The sequence below is a fragment of the Capricornis sumatraensis genome, chromosome 19 (assembly GCF_032405125.1).
Source record: "Capricornis sumatraensis isolate serow.1 chromosome 19, serow.2, whole genome shotgun sequence".
NCBI classification, from domain to species: Eukaryota; Metazoa; Chordata; class Mammalia; order Artiodactyla; family Bovidae; genus Capricornis; species Capricornis sumatraensis.
The window spans coordinates 50,113,827-50,132,392 of record NC_091087.1 but is presented as its reverse complement, the minus strand read 5'-3'; the positions used below and the strand labels follow the sequence as shown (position 1 = coordinate 50,132,392).

Below are 18,566 nucleotides of genomic sequence, written 5' to 3'. Positions count from 1 at the left end.
CACATTAAGCATAAACTCTAGAGTACTTTTACATTCCCAGCTATAAACAGAGTTGATCAGAAAATGTTTATTGAATGAATAAACTGTTGTTGTTGTTGTTGTTGTTGTTCAGTCACTCAGCCATGACTCTTTGTGAACCCATGGGCTGCAGCACGCCAGGCTTCCCGGTCCTTCACTACCTCCAGGAGTTTCCTCAAACTCATGTCCATTGAGTCAGTGATGTCATCCAACCGTCTCACCCTCTGTCATCCCCTTCTCCTCCTACCTTCAATCTTCTCAGCATCAGGATCTTTTCCAATGAGTCGGCTGCTGGCATCAGGTGGCCAAAGTATTGGAGCTTCAGCTTCTGCATCAGTCCTTCCAATGAATATTCAGGATTGGTTTCCTTTAGGATTCACTGGTTTGATTTCCTTGCAGTTCAAGGGACTCTTAAGAGTCTTCTCCAACACCACAGTTCAAAAGCATCAATTCTTCAGTGCTCAGCCTTCTTTATGGTCCAACTCTCACATCCATACATGACTACTGGAAAAACCGTAGCTTTGACTAGATGGACCGTCAGCAAAGTAATGTCTCTGCTTTTTAATACGCTGTCTAGGTTCAGTTCAGTTCAGTTCAGTTCAGTCGCTCAGTTGTGTCTGACTCTTTGCGACCCCATGAATTGCACCATGCCAGGCCTCCCTGTCCATCACCAACTCCCGGAATTCACTCAGACTCATGTCCATCGAGTCAGTGATGCCATCCAGCCACCTCATCCTCGGTCATCCCCTTCTTCTCCTGCCCCCAATCCCTCCCAGCATCAGAGTCTTTTCTAATGAGTCAACTCTTCGCATGAGGTGGCCAAAGTACTGGAGTTTCAGCGTTAGCATCATTCCTTCCAAAGAAATCCCAGGGCTGATCTCCTTCAGAATGGATTGGTTGGATCTCCTTGCAGTCCAAGGGACTCTCAAGAGTCTTCTCCAACACCACAGTTCAAAAGCATCAATTCTTCAGCACTCAGCCTTCTTCACAGTCCAATTCTCACAACCATACATGACTACTGGAAAAACCATAGCCTTGACTAGACAGACCTTAGTCGGCAAAGTAATGTCTCTGCTTTTGAATATGCTATCTAGGTTGGTCACAGCTTTTCTTCTAAGGAGCAAGCATCTTTTAATTTCATGGCTTCAGTCACCATCTGCAGTGATTTTGGAGCCCCAAAAAATAAAGTCTGTCATTGTTTCCACTGTTTCCCCATCTATTTGCCATGAAGCGATGGGACTAGATGCCATGATCTTAAGTTTTTTGAATGTTGAGTTTTAAACCAGCTTTTTCACTCTCCTCTTTTACTTTCATCAAGAGATTCTTTAGTTCCTCTTTGCTTTCTGCCATAAGGGTGGCGTCACCTGCGTATGTGAGGTTGATTGATATTTCTCCCGACAATCTTGATTCCAGCTTGTGCTTCATCCAGCCTGGCATTTCGTGTGATGTTCTCTGCATAAAAGCTAAGTAATAATAAGCAGCATGACAATATACATCCTTGACGTACTTCTTTCCCAATATGGAACCAGTCTGTTGTTCCATGTCTGGTTTAATTGCTGCTTCTTGACCTGCCTACAGGTTTCACAGGAGGCAGGTAAGATGGTTTGGTTCTCCCATCTCTTGAAGAATTTTCCACAGTTTGTTGTGATCCACATAGTCAAAAGCTTTAGTGTAGTCAATGAAGCAGAAGTAGATGTTTTCCTGGAATTCTCTTGCTTTTCCTATGATCCAATGGACATTGGCAATTTGATCTCTGGTTCCTCTGCCTTTTCTAAATCCAGCTTGTATATCTGGAAGTTCTTGGTTCATGCAGTGTTGAAGCCTAGCTTGGAAAATTTTGAGCACTACTTTGCTAGCATGTGAAATGAGTGCAAATGTGCAGTTTAAACTTTTTTTGTCATAGCACTTCTTTAATAATTTGAATAAATAACTGTGTAAAATGAATTGGTTTGACTCAGTTATTTCCAAATGTCCCCTCTAGTGGTAGAAAGTGGGCAGGTCTAATGACTAATTAATATGGGATGTTGGACAGAATGAGGCGAATACGTGGGTAAGAACAAACAAGCGCAAAAGAATGTATAGATTGGAGACACCGAGAGACATCTAAAGTAAGATCTCGTCAGAGTTAAGACAAAACCTTCCGTTTCTGACCTCCACCTCATTAGCATACAATGCCTCGTAACAACAGATTTAGAGCAGAGTTGACTAGTTTTGGATTCTTTTCTGTTAATTGGATTATAATTTCTTGGGCTTCCCAAATGGTGCTAGTGGTAAAGTACTGGCCTGCCAGTACAGGAGATGTAAGAGATGCAGGTTCGATCCCTGGGTGGGGAAGATCCCCTGGAGGAGAGCTTGACAATGCACTCCCATATTCTTGCCTGAAGAATCCTATGGGTAGAGGAACCAGGAAGGCTACAGTCCATAGAGTTGCAAAGAGTCAGACATGACTAAAGTGACTCAGCACACATGCATGCACAGTTGCTTAGAGTTCTTTGTAGTTTCCCATAACCACAAGAATTCCAATTGAGGACCCTCTAGGGATCCCACTTTGGAAGGATGGCATCTGGGGACTAACACATACCTACATATTCATCCTACAATTTTAAGAGGAACCCTACCAAAGACTGTATCATGTCCTTCATTGCCACATTATCCAGGAAAGCTAAATGAAAACAGATTGTGCCTGAAAGTTAGAAGTAAGCCCAGTAGATTCTCATTCCCATAAACTTCTAGGACCTGCAGGGAATTTTCCACAGCAAGAGCATCATTAAGAAAACAATAATCAACAAGTATAAATCATTTATGAGAAGCCCAGATTTGTTTTGTGCTGTTGATAATGTTGGAGCCACTAACATATTAATAAATTAATGAGCTAGGGAGTACTCTTTATAAGGCCTTTTAGTCTTATATATTTATATAAATGCCTTTTATACTTGTATAATACATATTTTCCACAAATTCAACAGCAGAGCACTAAATTGGGTGTCAAGAGCCAAGGCACTACACACACACACACACACACACACACACTCTATATATATCCAAACATGGTATCTATCTATACATACACACGCATATATATAGCCCCTACTTAGCTAGCACAATACCTCTGTGTATTGTGCATTTCTTTGGGAATAGGAGAGTTTACTTGGATTTAACTTTACAGTGTTCATTCTTAAACTATGCATCATGATCAATAACAATAAACTCTCCAAACTGTGCTTACTATGAGTACGAAAAATCTAAGTGTACTGGTTGTGCAAAATTCTAAAGCCCATATGACTCACTGCAACCAGAATGATTTTTCTAAAGCATGACCTGAATCATCAATTCCCTGAACAAACTCTTCTGTTATCCTCAAAATAAAGTCCACTTCTCTCAACATGACTTTTTAATATAGCTTTTCATCGTCATGATATGACCTTGCTCACATTTTAGTTCGAATCCAGCTTCCTGGTCCTTGGAGCTTTTTGCTCTCTGATATTATCCTTCTCTCTCTTACCTCAGAATCTTTATGTCATTCCTTCTGTCTAGAACAGTTTCTACCTCCATTCATCAGTCTAATCCTGCTTCTTCCTCAAGTCTCAGGCTAGACTCGCGTCTCCTTGAAAGGCCTCCCTGCCTGAATTAGATGCCCCTTCTCTGACCTCCAGTGGCTTCACGTAGGCGATTGTATCTGCATGTAAGTCATGCAGACCAGAGTCTGGTCTTTGTGTCGGTCCACTTGTCTCAAGCCCCCACTAATCTCAGCCCTTTAAAGACAAAGATCATGCTTTGATCATGATTATATTCTTAGCACCTAATGCCTGGCCCACAGTTGCTGCTGCTACTGCTGCTGCTGCTAAGTCGCTTCAGTCGTGTCTGACTCTGTGCAATCCCATAGATGGAAGCCCACCAGGCTCACCCATCCCCGGGATTCTCCAGGCAAGAACACTGGGTTGGGTTGCCATTTCCTTCTCCAATGCATGAAAGTGAACTCAATAAATATTTATAAAACAGTTGAACAAGGAACAGGATGTCAGGCTAGCACCAAAAGCTACAGATATCTATGTAAACTACCAGGTGTGAGTTAACTCTGGTTCATAACTTCATTCATTCATCATAGCCTCTGGTTGATAGATTGATTCATTCATCAAAGCCTCCCATCACTATCCCTAGTTTCAAAGCCCCTTAGGACCTGCTTATTTACTTATAAATAACTCCTATCCGGCACCTCTGAACTGAAAACATTCTCAAATAGTCACACTTGATGATGCATTATGTGGCTTCCAAGAAAACACCCACCTCCTTTGTCTCTTCGGAGAAAGCCTGCAGAATGTCTGTCTGTCTGGTGTAGTTGCCATTGGCGTCCTGCAGACCCTGCAGAATGCGCTCCCGCAGAACAAGCACTGAGACACGGAGCTGGTGCCAGAGCAGCTGCACGGCGTGGATGTCCACGATCACGTTGACAGAGTAGGACAGCAGCTTCAGAGAGAACTCTGTTTCAAGGAGGGCATGGATCTGCTCGACATGATCAGAAATATCTTCACAAATGTCCTGCAATAAAGGAAAGCGAATATATGATGACTCTTTTGCCTTAACCTGGGGTGCTGTGCTGTGCTTAGTCACTTAGTCATGTCTGACTCTTGGTGACCCTATGGGCCCATCAGGCTCCCCGGGCCATGGGATTCTCCAGGCAAGAATACTGGAGTGGGATGCCATGCCCTCCTCCAGAGAACCTTCCCTGGGGAGAGGAACAGTAAAAAAGTCACTCCTTTACTTGACACCAATGATCAGGGCCAACAGGTCAAGGGAGCACATGCTGAACAGCGGCCTCTGTTTCAATTCAGATACACAGTCACAGGGGCTTCCCAGGTGGCGCTAGTGGTAAAGAACCCGCCTGCCAATCAATGCAGGAGATGCAGGTTCAATCCCTTTCCTGCTGGGAAGATCCTCTGGAGGAGGGCATGGCAACGCACTCCAGTATTCTTGGCCTGGAGAATCCCATGGACTGAGGAGCCTGGTGGTCTACAGTCCATAGGGTTGCACAGAGTTGGGACACAACTGAAGTGACTTAGCACAGAGTCACAGGCCATATTCCCGGGCCCTGGGGCTTCAGGGCAAGCAGGTAAGTTGATCATTTCCAAGACACAAATAAGCTACTATTTTTTCAGATATCCACACTGAAAGTTCAGCCAAGGTAAGAGGTTATCTCACAAATCCAACCCCTGTTCTCTGTATTTACTGTTAGTTTGGGATTCAGATAAGGGATCCAACAGGGTTTCTCTTTGCTACTGGTGGGCTCCACCAAACACAAAATATCTCAGAACAGAAGCATCCTCCTGACACCTAGGGCTTCCCTGATAGATCCGCCTGCAATGCAGGAGACCCCAGTTTGATTCCTGGGTCAGGAAGATCCGCTGGAGAAGGGATAGGCCATCCACCCCAGTATTCTTGGGCCTCCTTTGTGGCTCAGCTGGTAAAGAACCCACCTGCAATGCAGGAAACCTGGGTTCAGTCTCTGGGTTGGGAAGATCCCCTGGAGAAGGGAAAGGCTACCCACTCCAGTATTCTGGCCTGGAGAATTCCATGGACTGTACAGTCATGACAAAACTATACAGTCAGACACTGAGCAACTTTCACTCACTCTCCTGACACCTAGCAAGAAGAAAAATGGGCTAGAACATGGGCTTCAAAGAACTCCCAGCCATTCTCAGCGAGCCATGGGATCTCCACTGTAAGGGACGACTGTCACATTCCCACAGGGACACAACTTATAGTTAAATTTGTAATGGATATTCACACTTTGCAAACAAAATCACTCTTAAGAAGGAACACCAGAGAAAAAGAGTAAAAACAGATACAATTTGGTTTTGTTTTTAAGACTCAGACATTGAAAATAAAAACACTACTATATTAAAGTTTCCTCTTCACATACTGTTAGGTAGGCATATTTTATCTGATATGTTGCTTGTCCTTACAAGTTTCCACATTTTCATTGTGCTGTTAGAGGCCTGCAGCATGAAGTGGGTAGCAACCCTGTAATACTTACTTGAACAATTGGACTCCGTTAAGCATCAAAATGATGTAAATGTTAGTGAAAAGTGCTCAGTTACTCATTTTTAGTTATGTATCAGTGATTTCTTTTAAATGGAGCTTTTATGATTTTTGTTAAAGCTAAAATTTTAAGATAGCATTTGAGTTCTAAGCCCTATCTGTGCTGGAAATATAACTTTCCAATTTCATACAATTCAGTTACTTATTGTCAAAGAAAAACTAAAATGTAGCCTGTATTTAACAATGTGTGCTAATAAGCAAAAAAAAAAAAAAAACCACACTATTGAATAATGATGGAAAATTGTGCTGAATTTTGAATAATTATTGTAAAATTTCAATAAATGCTTCAATATTAGGCCTTGAAATCTAAGACCTAATTGGTAATAGTGATATAAACTGGTGATAATAACTTGAAACAGATTAAAAAGTTTGAACAGGCATGGGGGTTCTAATTAGGTAAACTTCTTAGAAAAGAATATGGGCCCATGGTCTTATGCAGTCCAGTAGAGCCTTGAAGCAAAAATTATACTACCATATTACATGTACATGAGAAGCAATCATAGCCAGATTAGCTAGCCTTTGCTGGCCTTCAGCAGAAAACAGCAGGCCTGTAACTATCATCAGATCTTCCACGTAGCTTGGGGTCTTAGTTGATGCTTGTCTGGGCATCCATTCCATTTACCCCCACAGCTCTTATTTCTGATCCTCAAACACCTCCCCCAAAGCAAATGCCCTGCATCCTTTGCCCTGTCAAGATGCTCATTTCTGTGCAGCACTGCTGCCTTGGGAAACGCCCTTCCTCCCCCTGCTGACCTTTTCCAAATTCTTGTACTCTCCTGGGTAATACCCCACAATCCACTGTAAAAACACGCCTTAACTTCTTCACGAATGCTACCTCTACCTGGTCTTACCCGAACTTGACTTTGCCCAAGGCTCCTGCTTCCTCCACCACTCTCCCAGGGGAGCTGCTCATTCTCCCAGGCCTGGACTGAGAGGGGGGTAGGACAGGAGAGGGAGGGGGACCTGATGGGACAAGAGCAGGCCTCAGTGCTGCTTTGCCACTTTCTGTTCATTACTCTTTGGCCCTCATATTAACACCCTTCTTTCTTCATAGGTGCCTACCATCTGCTAACCTTCCTGTCATCCTCCTTTACTGCTGTTATCTGCATTCTTCTCTTTCCTTCCTCTGCACTAAAGAATGCATCTGGTTCACAGTTTTCTTCTTTTCCATACTGAGCACAACTGTTATCTTAGGTAATGTCAACATTCACATCAAGGAACCAACCAGCACTCTTGGCTTGAATTTCCTCTACTCTGCAGCTCCTAAGACCTTGGTGCCCACTGCACGGGGACGACTCTCCACCATAGCTCTGCTCTGGACTGCGCCATCACTCCACCTGGGGAACAATATCAGGAAGTCCCTTGTGCCACCAACCTCTTTGTCCGACTTCTTTCCTCCCTTTCTCCCACTACAGGTGCTCTTCACCCTATCCAGGCCACCATTCCTTCCATCCTCTTTTCGCATACACCTCCTGCCTCCTAGCACAGCCTCTACAGTGATCACTTCAACCACTCTGCCGACAGTGTTCTCAACTTCCTCACACTTCTTGACTCCATGATTTAGAATGTGAGTGTTGGTCCCTTAGGCCCCATTATGATCCTACAGATGCAAAATACACGACATACTTCAGAGAGAAAAAGGTTGGGGAAACCCTTCTGCCACCTGCTCAGAATAGCTAAACAGGCATTTCTACACCCTCCCATGCCCATCCCCCTATACAAAAATTATATATATATAACCTGGGTACCATGAAACCTACATGCCAGAGCACATGCCATCTTCTCTCTTTACACACATGGCTCCTTCATAATGGATGCAGGAATGCAGTCAGAGCCAGGTCATGGGTCAGGGTGTCAGGCAAGTATCCAGAGGAAACTGTGCATAAAAGGCACTAAAGCATCCGTGGTGCCAGTTAACTTAGGTTTCCATACCCTCCTCCTCGGTAACTGTGAAATGTGAACTGACCCTGTTCCCACACATCTTAATTCACATACAGCACTGTAACTCCTATGGCATTCAGAAGCACAGCACAAAATGCATTGACTACATTCTGTTTATCAACTGCCCACTTCACTCAACAGCTGCTGCCGCCTGTCACTGAAACAGGACTCTCCTATGGTTACCTAGTAGCTGATACAAACACTGATGACCTGAGATTGTTTACAAATAAACTCCATCTGGTTGGCTCAGTGCTTTTCTTTTAATTTTATGTTTATGTGAGAGAGGTGCCTTCTTTGGGTAAGACTGTTGTATATGTATTTTCCAGTTGTATCTTATTTCTTCTAGACAGATACAGGGCTTTTAAGACAACTATTATGTTTTTAACCAGTATCACCAGTTTCCACCAGTGTGAATAACAGTGAGGGTGCCTTTTCTGCAAGTACTCTGACTGCCTACTATCCTAACTCCAAGCATAATTGCCAAGACTCCGGCTAACTCTCCCTCGGAGGGGATCTATTTGCTGCTTCATCATGAGGGCACCATGCTCCCTCCCAACCATTCTCAAGACATTGTGATGGTTTCCTTGTGAAATTGAAAGTATCTGTAGATCAGCATTCTGCCAAAGTGTCCCAAACTGCCCATCTTCAAGGATTCCATGAGTTTGAGAAGGGAAACCTGTCCTTCCAGCAACTTCCCTGCCCAGGTCTTAACACAACACTTGGCACCCTCGTTTCACTAAGTCCCACTGATGCAGCCACTCCCACTTCTCTTTGTTTCAAAACCCCCCAGTAACTACAGCCTGCCTCTCCATAGGGACAAAACGTAATCAGCAAACATTTCTGCCTTCTTCTACTACCCAAATAATGTTTCTGTCTCTTCCCCTCAAATAATTTCACTGTTTCTCTCAAAACACTCTTGAGGTACATTTGTATAACTGCAGGACACATTCAGATGGTTTTTCTCAAACAAACATGAATCATAGCCTGCTTTTAAAGAACATGTCTCCCCACTCCCTCTTCCATCTTTTGTCCTGTCAGAATTTTAAAAACCTTGATCCCTCACCTTATTCAGAGCATACCATTATATTTAAAATAGTTTTTATTTTCTAAAAGCAGTAAGCAAGAGATAAGCAAATATAAGATGTATTGTGTGTACCTATTTTAGTCTTACTGGAAAATGCCATGTCATCATGACTGCTCACTTTCTTTACTAGCAATTGTAGAAATGAATGATTAAAAGTAAAGTGACTTTTACCCATATGCTCACCATATGTGTGCACGCTCATTAGAAAAAGCTGAGAAGAGATTCTTACCTAATACAATTACTTTGTTTTTTAAAATGTAGATCAAGGGAATAGCACTTACTTGTTTAAAAAACTCTATAAGTGAACCATGTGAACTAGAACTTGCAAGTTTATGCAAAAAATATTGCAGAGTATTAATGCCATCTTCAGTTGACTTTCAAAACGGCTCTTTCTCCAAAAGACAGATTGATAGCTGTTCCTGTGACAAGGTATTTTTATTTCTCCCAAAGTAGACTACCTCCTCTTTTCTCCTTCCTCTCCTCTTTTCTAATGGTCCTAGTTTCTTTGTCACATTGAAAATGACTGTGAGTGATGAAGACTGGTGGAGGGATGCTGAGACTCTGATCACCATAGTACTTCTCTCCAAAGTTTGAAGAGCTCTGTGGTTGTTATCGGTGGTTATCCTTTTAATTACTAAAATTCTGCAACTGTGAGGACTGAAATGAGATTATTAATGTAGAAATTATTTTTCTGTTATCATTAGCTGGTACTCATCCATCTCCCTCACTGTATTATACTTTTCTGGAAGCAGGAAATGTGTCCTACTCATCTTTGTACTGCTAGGACACTGCCATACAAGTGAGCACTGTTCAAAGGATGTTTGCAGAATTGGATTCAATTGGATAAAATATTGCTATTTCACAAATCAAAGTAAAATCCTTAAAAAGCAAGCACTGGCTTAGCTTCTTCTCCTAAGTATATCCACACTGATTAGTACTCTCTGCAAATGTAACTGATACTGAATTGTCTCTTGCTTTGATTAGAAGAGGTGACAAAAAAAGCATTTTGGTTAAAAATTGTGATTTTAAAAGACTTAGAGGGTTCACTGACAAAGATGCTGCTGCTTTAAATTCTTAATCCCAGGCTCTGATTTATTTGAGATGAGAAAAATCCTGAGCAAAAAGACAAGAGGAAAACTGGCAATTGCCACTGCACACTGGAAAACCTGTTTTCTCTAATTAAGCTATTGCTTAGTCACCTTCACATTCAGTGTTTTAGATAATAGTTCAAAATCAAAGTTCATTCCCTAGTGAAAATGACAGCTGTGGCCTCAACAGCTCATCTGGAAATGGCTCAGAAGGTCTGTACTTTCCCCAGGATATTTTTACAGAACTGACTTAAGGTAGAAATGGACAGAGAAGTCAGTTCAGTTCAGTCGCTCAGTTGTGTCCGACTCTTTGCAACCCCAGAGACTGCAGCATGCCAGGCTTCCCTGTCCATCACCAACTCCCAGAGCTTTTATACTGTAGTGCACTTGTTAATCATGCATATTCAAAGCCGCTCCTTTTGAAGAAAAATGGGACCAAGGAATCTGCATTTTATGAAGTATGCAGTAGCTATTATGACTGTGTTCTAAGCATCACACATTGATAAACACTGAGCCATAGACAGATCATCAGTCTAGAAATGGGACCTATATGCAAGCCGGCTGCTACACAACCATAAAAACAAAACCTCCAGCAACTTGAAGGGTAGCCTGCCACAGACACTACACAGATATCTCTGTTGGAGTACTTACATTCTTTGTGTTCCAGAACACAATTTCCCACAACCTTATTTATCCATCATGATAGATTCAGGCCATTATTCATCCACCTTCCTATTCCCCCGAACTCCTGCAAACACACACACACACACATGCACACACACACACATGCCTGCAGACATATGCATATTCCCTTGAGGCTCATTCCCATCTGCCTATACCAGTCACTACTATCTCTTCATTCCAGTCACTTAAGATTTTATTTTCTAAAAATTTATTAAAACTTTTTAGCAATTTACAATTCTTTATCTGAGATGGGAATTTTCTAATAACTTGAAATTTTGGAGCATTTCAAGTTACAAATGGTCTTATAAATTTACCTAATAATACTTTCTCTTGATCTATTCATAAACACTCTTTATATTGGGAGAAAGTTCTATTTGGGATTTCATTGCTGACTCATAGTGTGACCTTGGAAAGGTCACCCTCTTTCTTAGATGCTTTTTATATATTTAGATCACTAAGAACATGGCACAGCTTCTAAGGATGTGTTTCTGTGTCTTCCTCCCCCACATAAATATATCCACAGCAACTATCTTGGCTGTTGATTGTATTTAAACACCTACAGCATGCCTGCTGGAAGCTAACATTATAGACACAAGTTTTTAGATCTCACATCCGGAACAGGAAATAAAATCTCATAGTATTAGAGCCCCATGAAGAACTAATTTTAGGGGCCATGGTTCACAACCTGTGACTGAGATAACAAAAAATCCATATTCTGAAGCCAATACTACCCTTTTATGTAAATAGGAGTGCATGTTGTCAATTAACCTTCTAAAAATCTCTCATTGCCTCCCAAGAACCCAATAATTTCATTTATAGGAACCTCTTCTAAGGCAGTAATGCATTTACCTACTGAAATGCTATCACAGAGTTATTTATGATGGTGAAAAAATCTAACAATCAAAAGAGAGGAGATTGGTTTAATGTGATGTGGTACCAATCCCATACAATGAAAAAATACACAGATACTAAAATATGCATTCTGGATGTCAAGAAATATTGTTAAGTGAGACAAACTAAATTATATGAGTTCTATTAAAAATTATAGTTACATATACTTTCAAGGAGAGAACTAAAAAATATGTCAAAGCTGTTTGTTCGTAGTATATTCTCTAGATGGCAGCAATATAAATTATTTTAATGAATTGTTTTGTCTGCATATATTAAATTTTCTGTAGTAAATACACATTTCTTCTGTGAAAAAGTAAAGTAAAAGTTAACCAACAACAAAGAAGTTAGTTTCTATGGCAACAAGTCAAGGAATAAACAGTTATGCAGAGTAAGTGATATGTAGAATACAGTATAAACAGAGTCAATATCACTGATTGAAGAAGATCAATGTCAGAGCAACAGGACCCCCACACTGTCAGCATTCTTTCTGTGTAGGGACAGACCTGTCACCTCATTCACAGATAGCCTATCATCATTCTCTGAGGACTCTATGTCAGGTGGGCAGGTGCTACAAGTTGAGTACTAACAAATAAATAACATGTCATTAATCAGTGGTTATTATACTCATATTATATTCATATCCTGAATATTCATTGGAAGGATTGATGCTGAAGCTGAAGCTCCAAAACTCTGGTCACCTGATGTGAAGAACTGACTCATTGGAAAAGACCTTGATGCTGGGAAAGATTGAAAACAGGAAGAGAAGGGGATGACAAAGGATGAGACAGTTGGATGGCATCACTGACTCGATGGACATGAGTTTAAGTTAGCTCCAGGAGTTGGTGATGGACAGGGAGGCCTGGCGTGCTGCAGTCCATGAGGTCACAAAGAGTTGAGCACAACTGAGTGATTGAACTGAACTGAATCAGTGGTTATTAAGACTTTCAGCTCTGTTTTTGTTCTCATTGCCTTTTTTAAAGTTTAGCAGAATTGATATAAAGATATGGGTAAGGAAAAGACATTAATCACCTGAAATGAGTGAGAATTTATGTATTAATCACCTTCTCTCCCTTTTAATTTGATTGGGTTGTTCCAGAGGACAACTACATAGATCATCAACCCTCTTCCATGTTTTTATATAAACTCACCAGGGAGGGATGTTGCTGGGGACAGATTCCATTACTTAACAAAGTAAAACCTCTGCATCTCTAGGAGAGACCTCAATATCCTAGGATTCAGAATCTTCCACTTTCAAGATACTATAGTCTTTAGGTAATCACCAGGGAAGTGAATATATTTAAAAAGAACTCAGTGTTCCCTTGGGGGTATACTTTACATAACTGAAATATCAGTTCTCCACAACTGTTTAGGAATTACTGAAACAGGAAACTTTTGCTAATTGATTTATATAAGCTTCTGTTTACTTCCATCAATGCAAATAATTTGTATTTGTGTGTTTGTTCTGTCCTTATGCTCATCCTTGCATCCACAGAACCACAAAGAGAAATTTGCAAACATCCAGCACATTTTCTGAAAAATCTAATGCTGAGCATCAGAGCCTATGTTTTCATTTTATGAAAACATAGAATTCAGCTTACATCTTAGTTAAGAAAATCCATTTTTGTATTTTGCCTGCTCCCCGCTTGACTGACTCTCTGTATTGGAACTACTCTTCAGCAAGCACTAGACATACAAAGCAAGGCGAAAGTTATTGAATTCCAATAATGTGGTTTTAAATCTACCCTCATTGCCCTTTTCCAGAGGCCCCTGTGGGAAATAAAAATGGATCAGAATAACATATCTGACCACCAAGTGCAGCAACCATCCATTATTAATGTCCCAATGACACACCAAGATGAAAGACGAAGGAGCCATTCAAATAGTCATATAACACTGATTCAGGCTTCTCAGAGGACATTGTACTTTACTTTTTAAATCAGCAACCAGCTGAGAAATAAATTCAATTTCAATGCACTTTCCAAACTTCCAGATTAATTTTACCTATAAAATCATTTTAACCTCATTGCTTACTTAGATTGACTATAAACTTAGTGAGGAAGAACTTTCTTGTCTCTCATTACACACACAGAATCCTATTCCTATCAAACAATAAGCAGAAAGCACACAAAAGGAAAAGCAAGACCTATAAATGAGCTCTGAGCAAGCACAATGACCAACCAAACCTCAGGTTAGTTCTTTCCACATTTACCCCATGATTAATAAGCTCTCCCCAATAGCATCCTAAGTCTTAAACTTCTCTACCCTTAATTAATTGCAGACAGAAACCATTTTGTGAATGTCAAGTGTAAATTCAGATGTGTACAAGTAAATTAATGATGAGTTCAGTTCAGTCACTCAGTCATGTCTGACTCTTTGTGACCCCACGAACTGCAGCATGCCAGGCCTCACTGTCCATCACCAACTCCCGGAGTTTACCCAGACTCATGTTCATTGAGTCAGTGATGTCATCCAACTTTCTCATCCTCTGTCATCCCCTTCTCCTCCTGCCCACAATCTTTTCCAGCATCAGGGTCTTTTCAAATGCATCAGCTCTTCACATTAGGTGGCCAGAGTATTGGAGTTTCAGCTTCAACATCAGTCCTTTCAGTGAATACCCAGGACTGATCTTCTTTAGGATGGACTGGTTGGATCTCCTTGCAGTCCAAAGGACTCTCAAGAGTCTTCTCCAACATCACAGTTCAAAAGCATCAATTCATCTGCACTCAACTTTCTTTATAGTCCAACTCTCACACCCATACATGACCACTTGAAAAACCATAGCCTTGACTAGACGGACCTTTGTTGACAAAGTAATGTCTCTGCTTTTTAATATGCTGATGAGTAATAAAATTAAAGAAATACAATACAAAGGGCAAATGACTTGGATATACAGAAAATAACAGTAAGGAAAGGTGATATGAGAGATTTATAAGGATAAGGCAATTTACACTGTTTCTCCATGATTCAGATCTTCAGTTCAGTTCAGTTCAGTTCAGTTCAGTCGCTCAGTCGTGTCTGACTCTTTGTGATCCCATGAATCACAGCACGCCAGGCCTCCCTGTCCATCACCATTCCCAGAGTTCACTCAGATTCGTGTCCATCGAGTCAGTGATGCCATCCAGCCATCTCATCCTCTATCGTCCCCTTCTCCTCCTGCCCCCAATCTCTCCCAGCATCAGAGTCTTTTCCAGTGAGTCAACTCTTCACATGAGGTGGCCAAAGTACTGGAGTTTCAGCGTTAGCATCATTCCTTCCAAAGAAATCCCAGGGCTGATCTCCTTCAAAATGGACTGGTTGGATCTCCTTGCAGTCCAAGGAACTCTCAAGAGTCTTCTCCAACACCACAGTTCAAAAGCATCAATTCTTCGGCGCTCAGCCTTCTTCACAGTCCAACTCTCACATCCATGCATGACTACTGGAAAAACCATAGCCTTGACTAGACAGACCCTAGTCAGCAAAGTAATGTCTCTGCTTTTGAATATACTACCTAGGTTGCTCATAACTTTTCTTCCAAGAAGTAAGCGTCTTTTAATTTCATGGCTGCAATCACCATCTGCAGTGATTTTGGAGCCCCCCAAAATAAAATCTAACACTGTTTCCACTGTTTCCCCATCTATTTCCCATGAAGTAATGGGACCGGATGCCATGTTCTTTGTTTTCTGAATGTCTAGGTCCAAAAAGGGGGAGAGATGAAAGGTGGCTTACAGATAACAAAGTTTACTGTTAAAGTTTGAAAAAGGACAGGAGGGAGGAAGATGAATAAGACACATAAGATGACACAGATGCTGCATTCAAGCACTCAGTTTAGCTCTATTGAGGGAGAAAAACACGTGTGACCAGAAGTGGGTGGCTGAAGAAAAAGACCTGGTGTGGGAACTCTGAGACAGAAAGCAGTTATCACTAGCTAACATAAGAGGGGAGCAGTAGATGATTTCTCTGAGTGGTGTGAACTAACGACCTGGAACATCCAAACACAGAAGATCCTGCTTCTTTGGAACTGCACGAAATCTTTCTGGCAATAACTCAGACTTTGAGCAGAAATCAGCAGCAAGGTTTCAATCAAGAGAGTCAGGCCTATCTACCCTGGAAAATAGCTGAATTGAAATCAGAGAGAGAACATTGATAACAAGGAAATTTCTGAGGAAAATTTATCCCTGGTACTAGTGAAAAGTAGATTCTGTAATTAAACCCCATCCATAGTGCCTGTCCACTCATACTCTATGGAGGATTTGTGCTCCAGATTTGCTCACACAATCAAGAAGGTTCTCACACTCCAAGCAGAGGGTACAAGGTATGCGTAGGGCAATTTCATCCCAAAGGACTCTTCTCCTCCTTTCTCCTGCAGGTTGGTGCAAAGGTTAAGATCATCAGTGACCCTGAGGAGCCCTCTATATCAAAATGCCCCTGGGGTTTCATCACAGAGCAGCAAAGAATGAGGACTTGATCGGCCAGCCTGACTCATGATTTCCTTTCGCCAGAGTTGACATGAGAAAATAAACACATGCTTTCTTGAAATGGACAAACATTTCATCATCATATGATCTATATGATCAGAGCAAAGAGGCCATCTTGATGCTGAAAAAAGCAGCTAAGCACCTAATTATAATAGCATTCATTCTCTATACGTCAGTCTTAGGTGGAAACAATATGGACCACAGCTTAAGATCTATAAATAGGCTATCATAAACAAGTATATGAGGAAAAAGTAAAGTACCCAAATATCTCTGGGATACAGGACTGCAGGTCACTTTTTTCTTTAGGCTTTCCAGGTGGCTCAATGGGGATAGAATTGGCCTGCAGTACAGAAGATGTGGGAAATGTGGGTTCAAACCTCAGGTCATTTTTTCTTTGTAGCCATATGTTTGTTTATATATTATAATTTAGTATAAGGAACATGGAATACGTTTTAAAAATAATCATTTGGTGGGGTTTTTTCCCCTGCTTGTTTGTTCTTCAGCATATACACAAAGATCCTGTTTTTTAAAAATAGGAAGCACTAAGTGTATTGTAGCAGGAAGACATGGTTAGTAGTAGTCATGGGAGAAAAGCTGGGGAAAGGGAAGGAGAAATAGCACAAAGGCTTCTGTGTAAGGACCCTGAACCCTACATGATGACCAGTGCTGGATTCCCCATGAGTGCTCTGCCCACAAAGATGTTACAGCCATGTCCTGACCCATGAACTCACCCTAAAACTTCCTTTATATGTAGCCAGAACACATTTTGTTTTTCAGACTGTGGGAGGTCAGCTGCCCGGGGTTATGGAATGACAGAGATTTCCGGGAGAGGCAACCTCAATGAGAATAAAGGAGTGTCAAGTAACATACAGCCAATGTTAATCGACACCAAAGCTGGAATGACCAGCCCTCAGATGGACTATAAAAAGCCAGCGGAGTTGCACGTCTCATCAGCAGGACTCTAGTTGCCTTGGAGCCAGACTGAGTCTGAGAGTGGCAACCACTCCAGCTGTCAATAAGCAGCCAGCGCCATCATCCACCCCAAGCAGGAGCCTGGTGTCCTGGAGCCACCTTCCCTCTCGTGTAAACACCTCGATGAAATGCAGGCCAGGACAGTGTCATTTATAACAGCGCAACTTGCACTTACTTATAGAGCCAAGGAGGAGTCATGAAACATGCAGTATGCCACACAACTGGCTAATGAGAGGATTTTTTAAAATTTTACAAAATATTATTGACAGTTCACTGCAAAAATGTTAGAAAAGCTAAGACAAAAAATTAATCAGGGACATGTCTATCTCATTTACCATTTATCCCTAGAGCCCAAAACAATGCCTGACACATAGTAGGCTATTGATAAATAAATAATCACTGAATGAAGAGTAATAAATAAATCTCCAACAACCTACTCTTCATACAAAGTAGTGTATAACTTCCTAGACTGTGTTCTATTTTTGTGTTGTTTTTCACTCAGTGGCATATGATGAATATTCTTTCATGTCAATAAATGTTTCATAATTCATTATGGCAGCATAGTATTCCATTTTAAGAAAATATAGTATTTTTTGAACCAATCTTTGTAGCTGGATATTGGTCTTGGAGGCTCATTTTCTTAAAGGCACAAATACCCTATTGGTCAATCACCAAATTCTGCTGATTTTTCTTTTGTTAGAATATTAAGTTCCATGAGAATAGAAACCTTTTCTGTATTACTTATCACTGGATCTCCAGAAGGTAGTACAGTTTCGCAAGATCAATAAACAATGAATAAGCAATGACACTTGTCTGTCCCCTTCCTTGAACTCCCATTTCAATGGCCCAGCTCCTGTCTGAACCCCTGACATAGCCTCTGAGCTGGTTTCCTTCCTCTAATATGTCCAACCACCTTTCCTGAGACAACCATCCTTTACTGAATTAAATACCAATAAATGCCCCTTTAATTACACAATGAGTTCCCCCTTCATTATGTGATTCTCTTGCTCAGAACAACCTTAAAATCTCTGCAATGCAAGGATAAATTTTAAAGTCTGTATTCTAATTTACTAAGGAGCACTATAAAATAACACAGACTACTTATAAAAATGGAAATCCACCTTGGAGATTTTTCAGTCTGAAACTGTCATTTCACACATGAGGTAACTGAAGCTTAGAAAATTCAGTGATTTACCAAGGACACGTGGCTGGCCAGCAACAGAGCTCAGGTCGTTGGCCTGTAGGCCACAGCTTGTTCCTTGAGGTCACACCAGCTGTGTCCCAGTCCACCTTGCCAGCTTCATCTCCTTCTCAGATCCTCATTTCAGAGGAGACGAC

General features: G+C 41.3%; 1 protein-coding gene across 1 annotated transcript in view; it reads right to left on the bottom strand.

Annotated features, from left to right (window-relative positions):
* The window catches only part of AKAP6 (A-kinase anchoring protein 6), a 385,542-nt gene that overhangs the window by 286,208 nt on the left and 80,768 nt on the right, over window positions 1-18,566 (bottom strand). Inside the window, exon 2 of the mRNA XM_068991494.1 lies at window positions 4,303-4,554. Coding sequence (XP_068847595.1) covers window positions 4,303-4,554 — 252 coding nt within the window. The remainder of the gene's footprint in view (window positions 1-4,302; window positions 4,555-18,566) is intronic.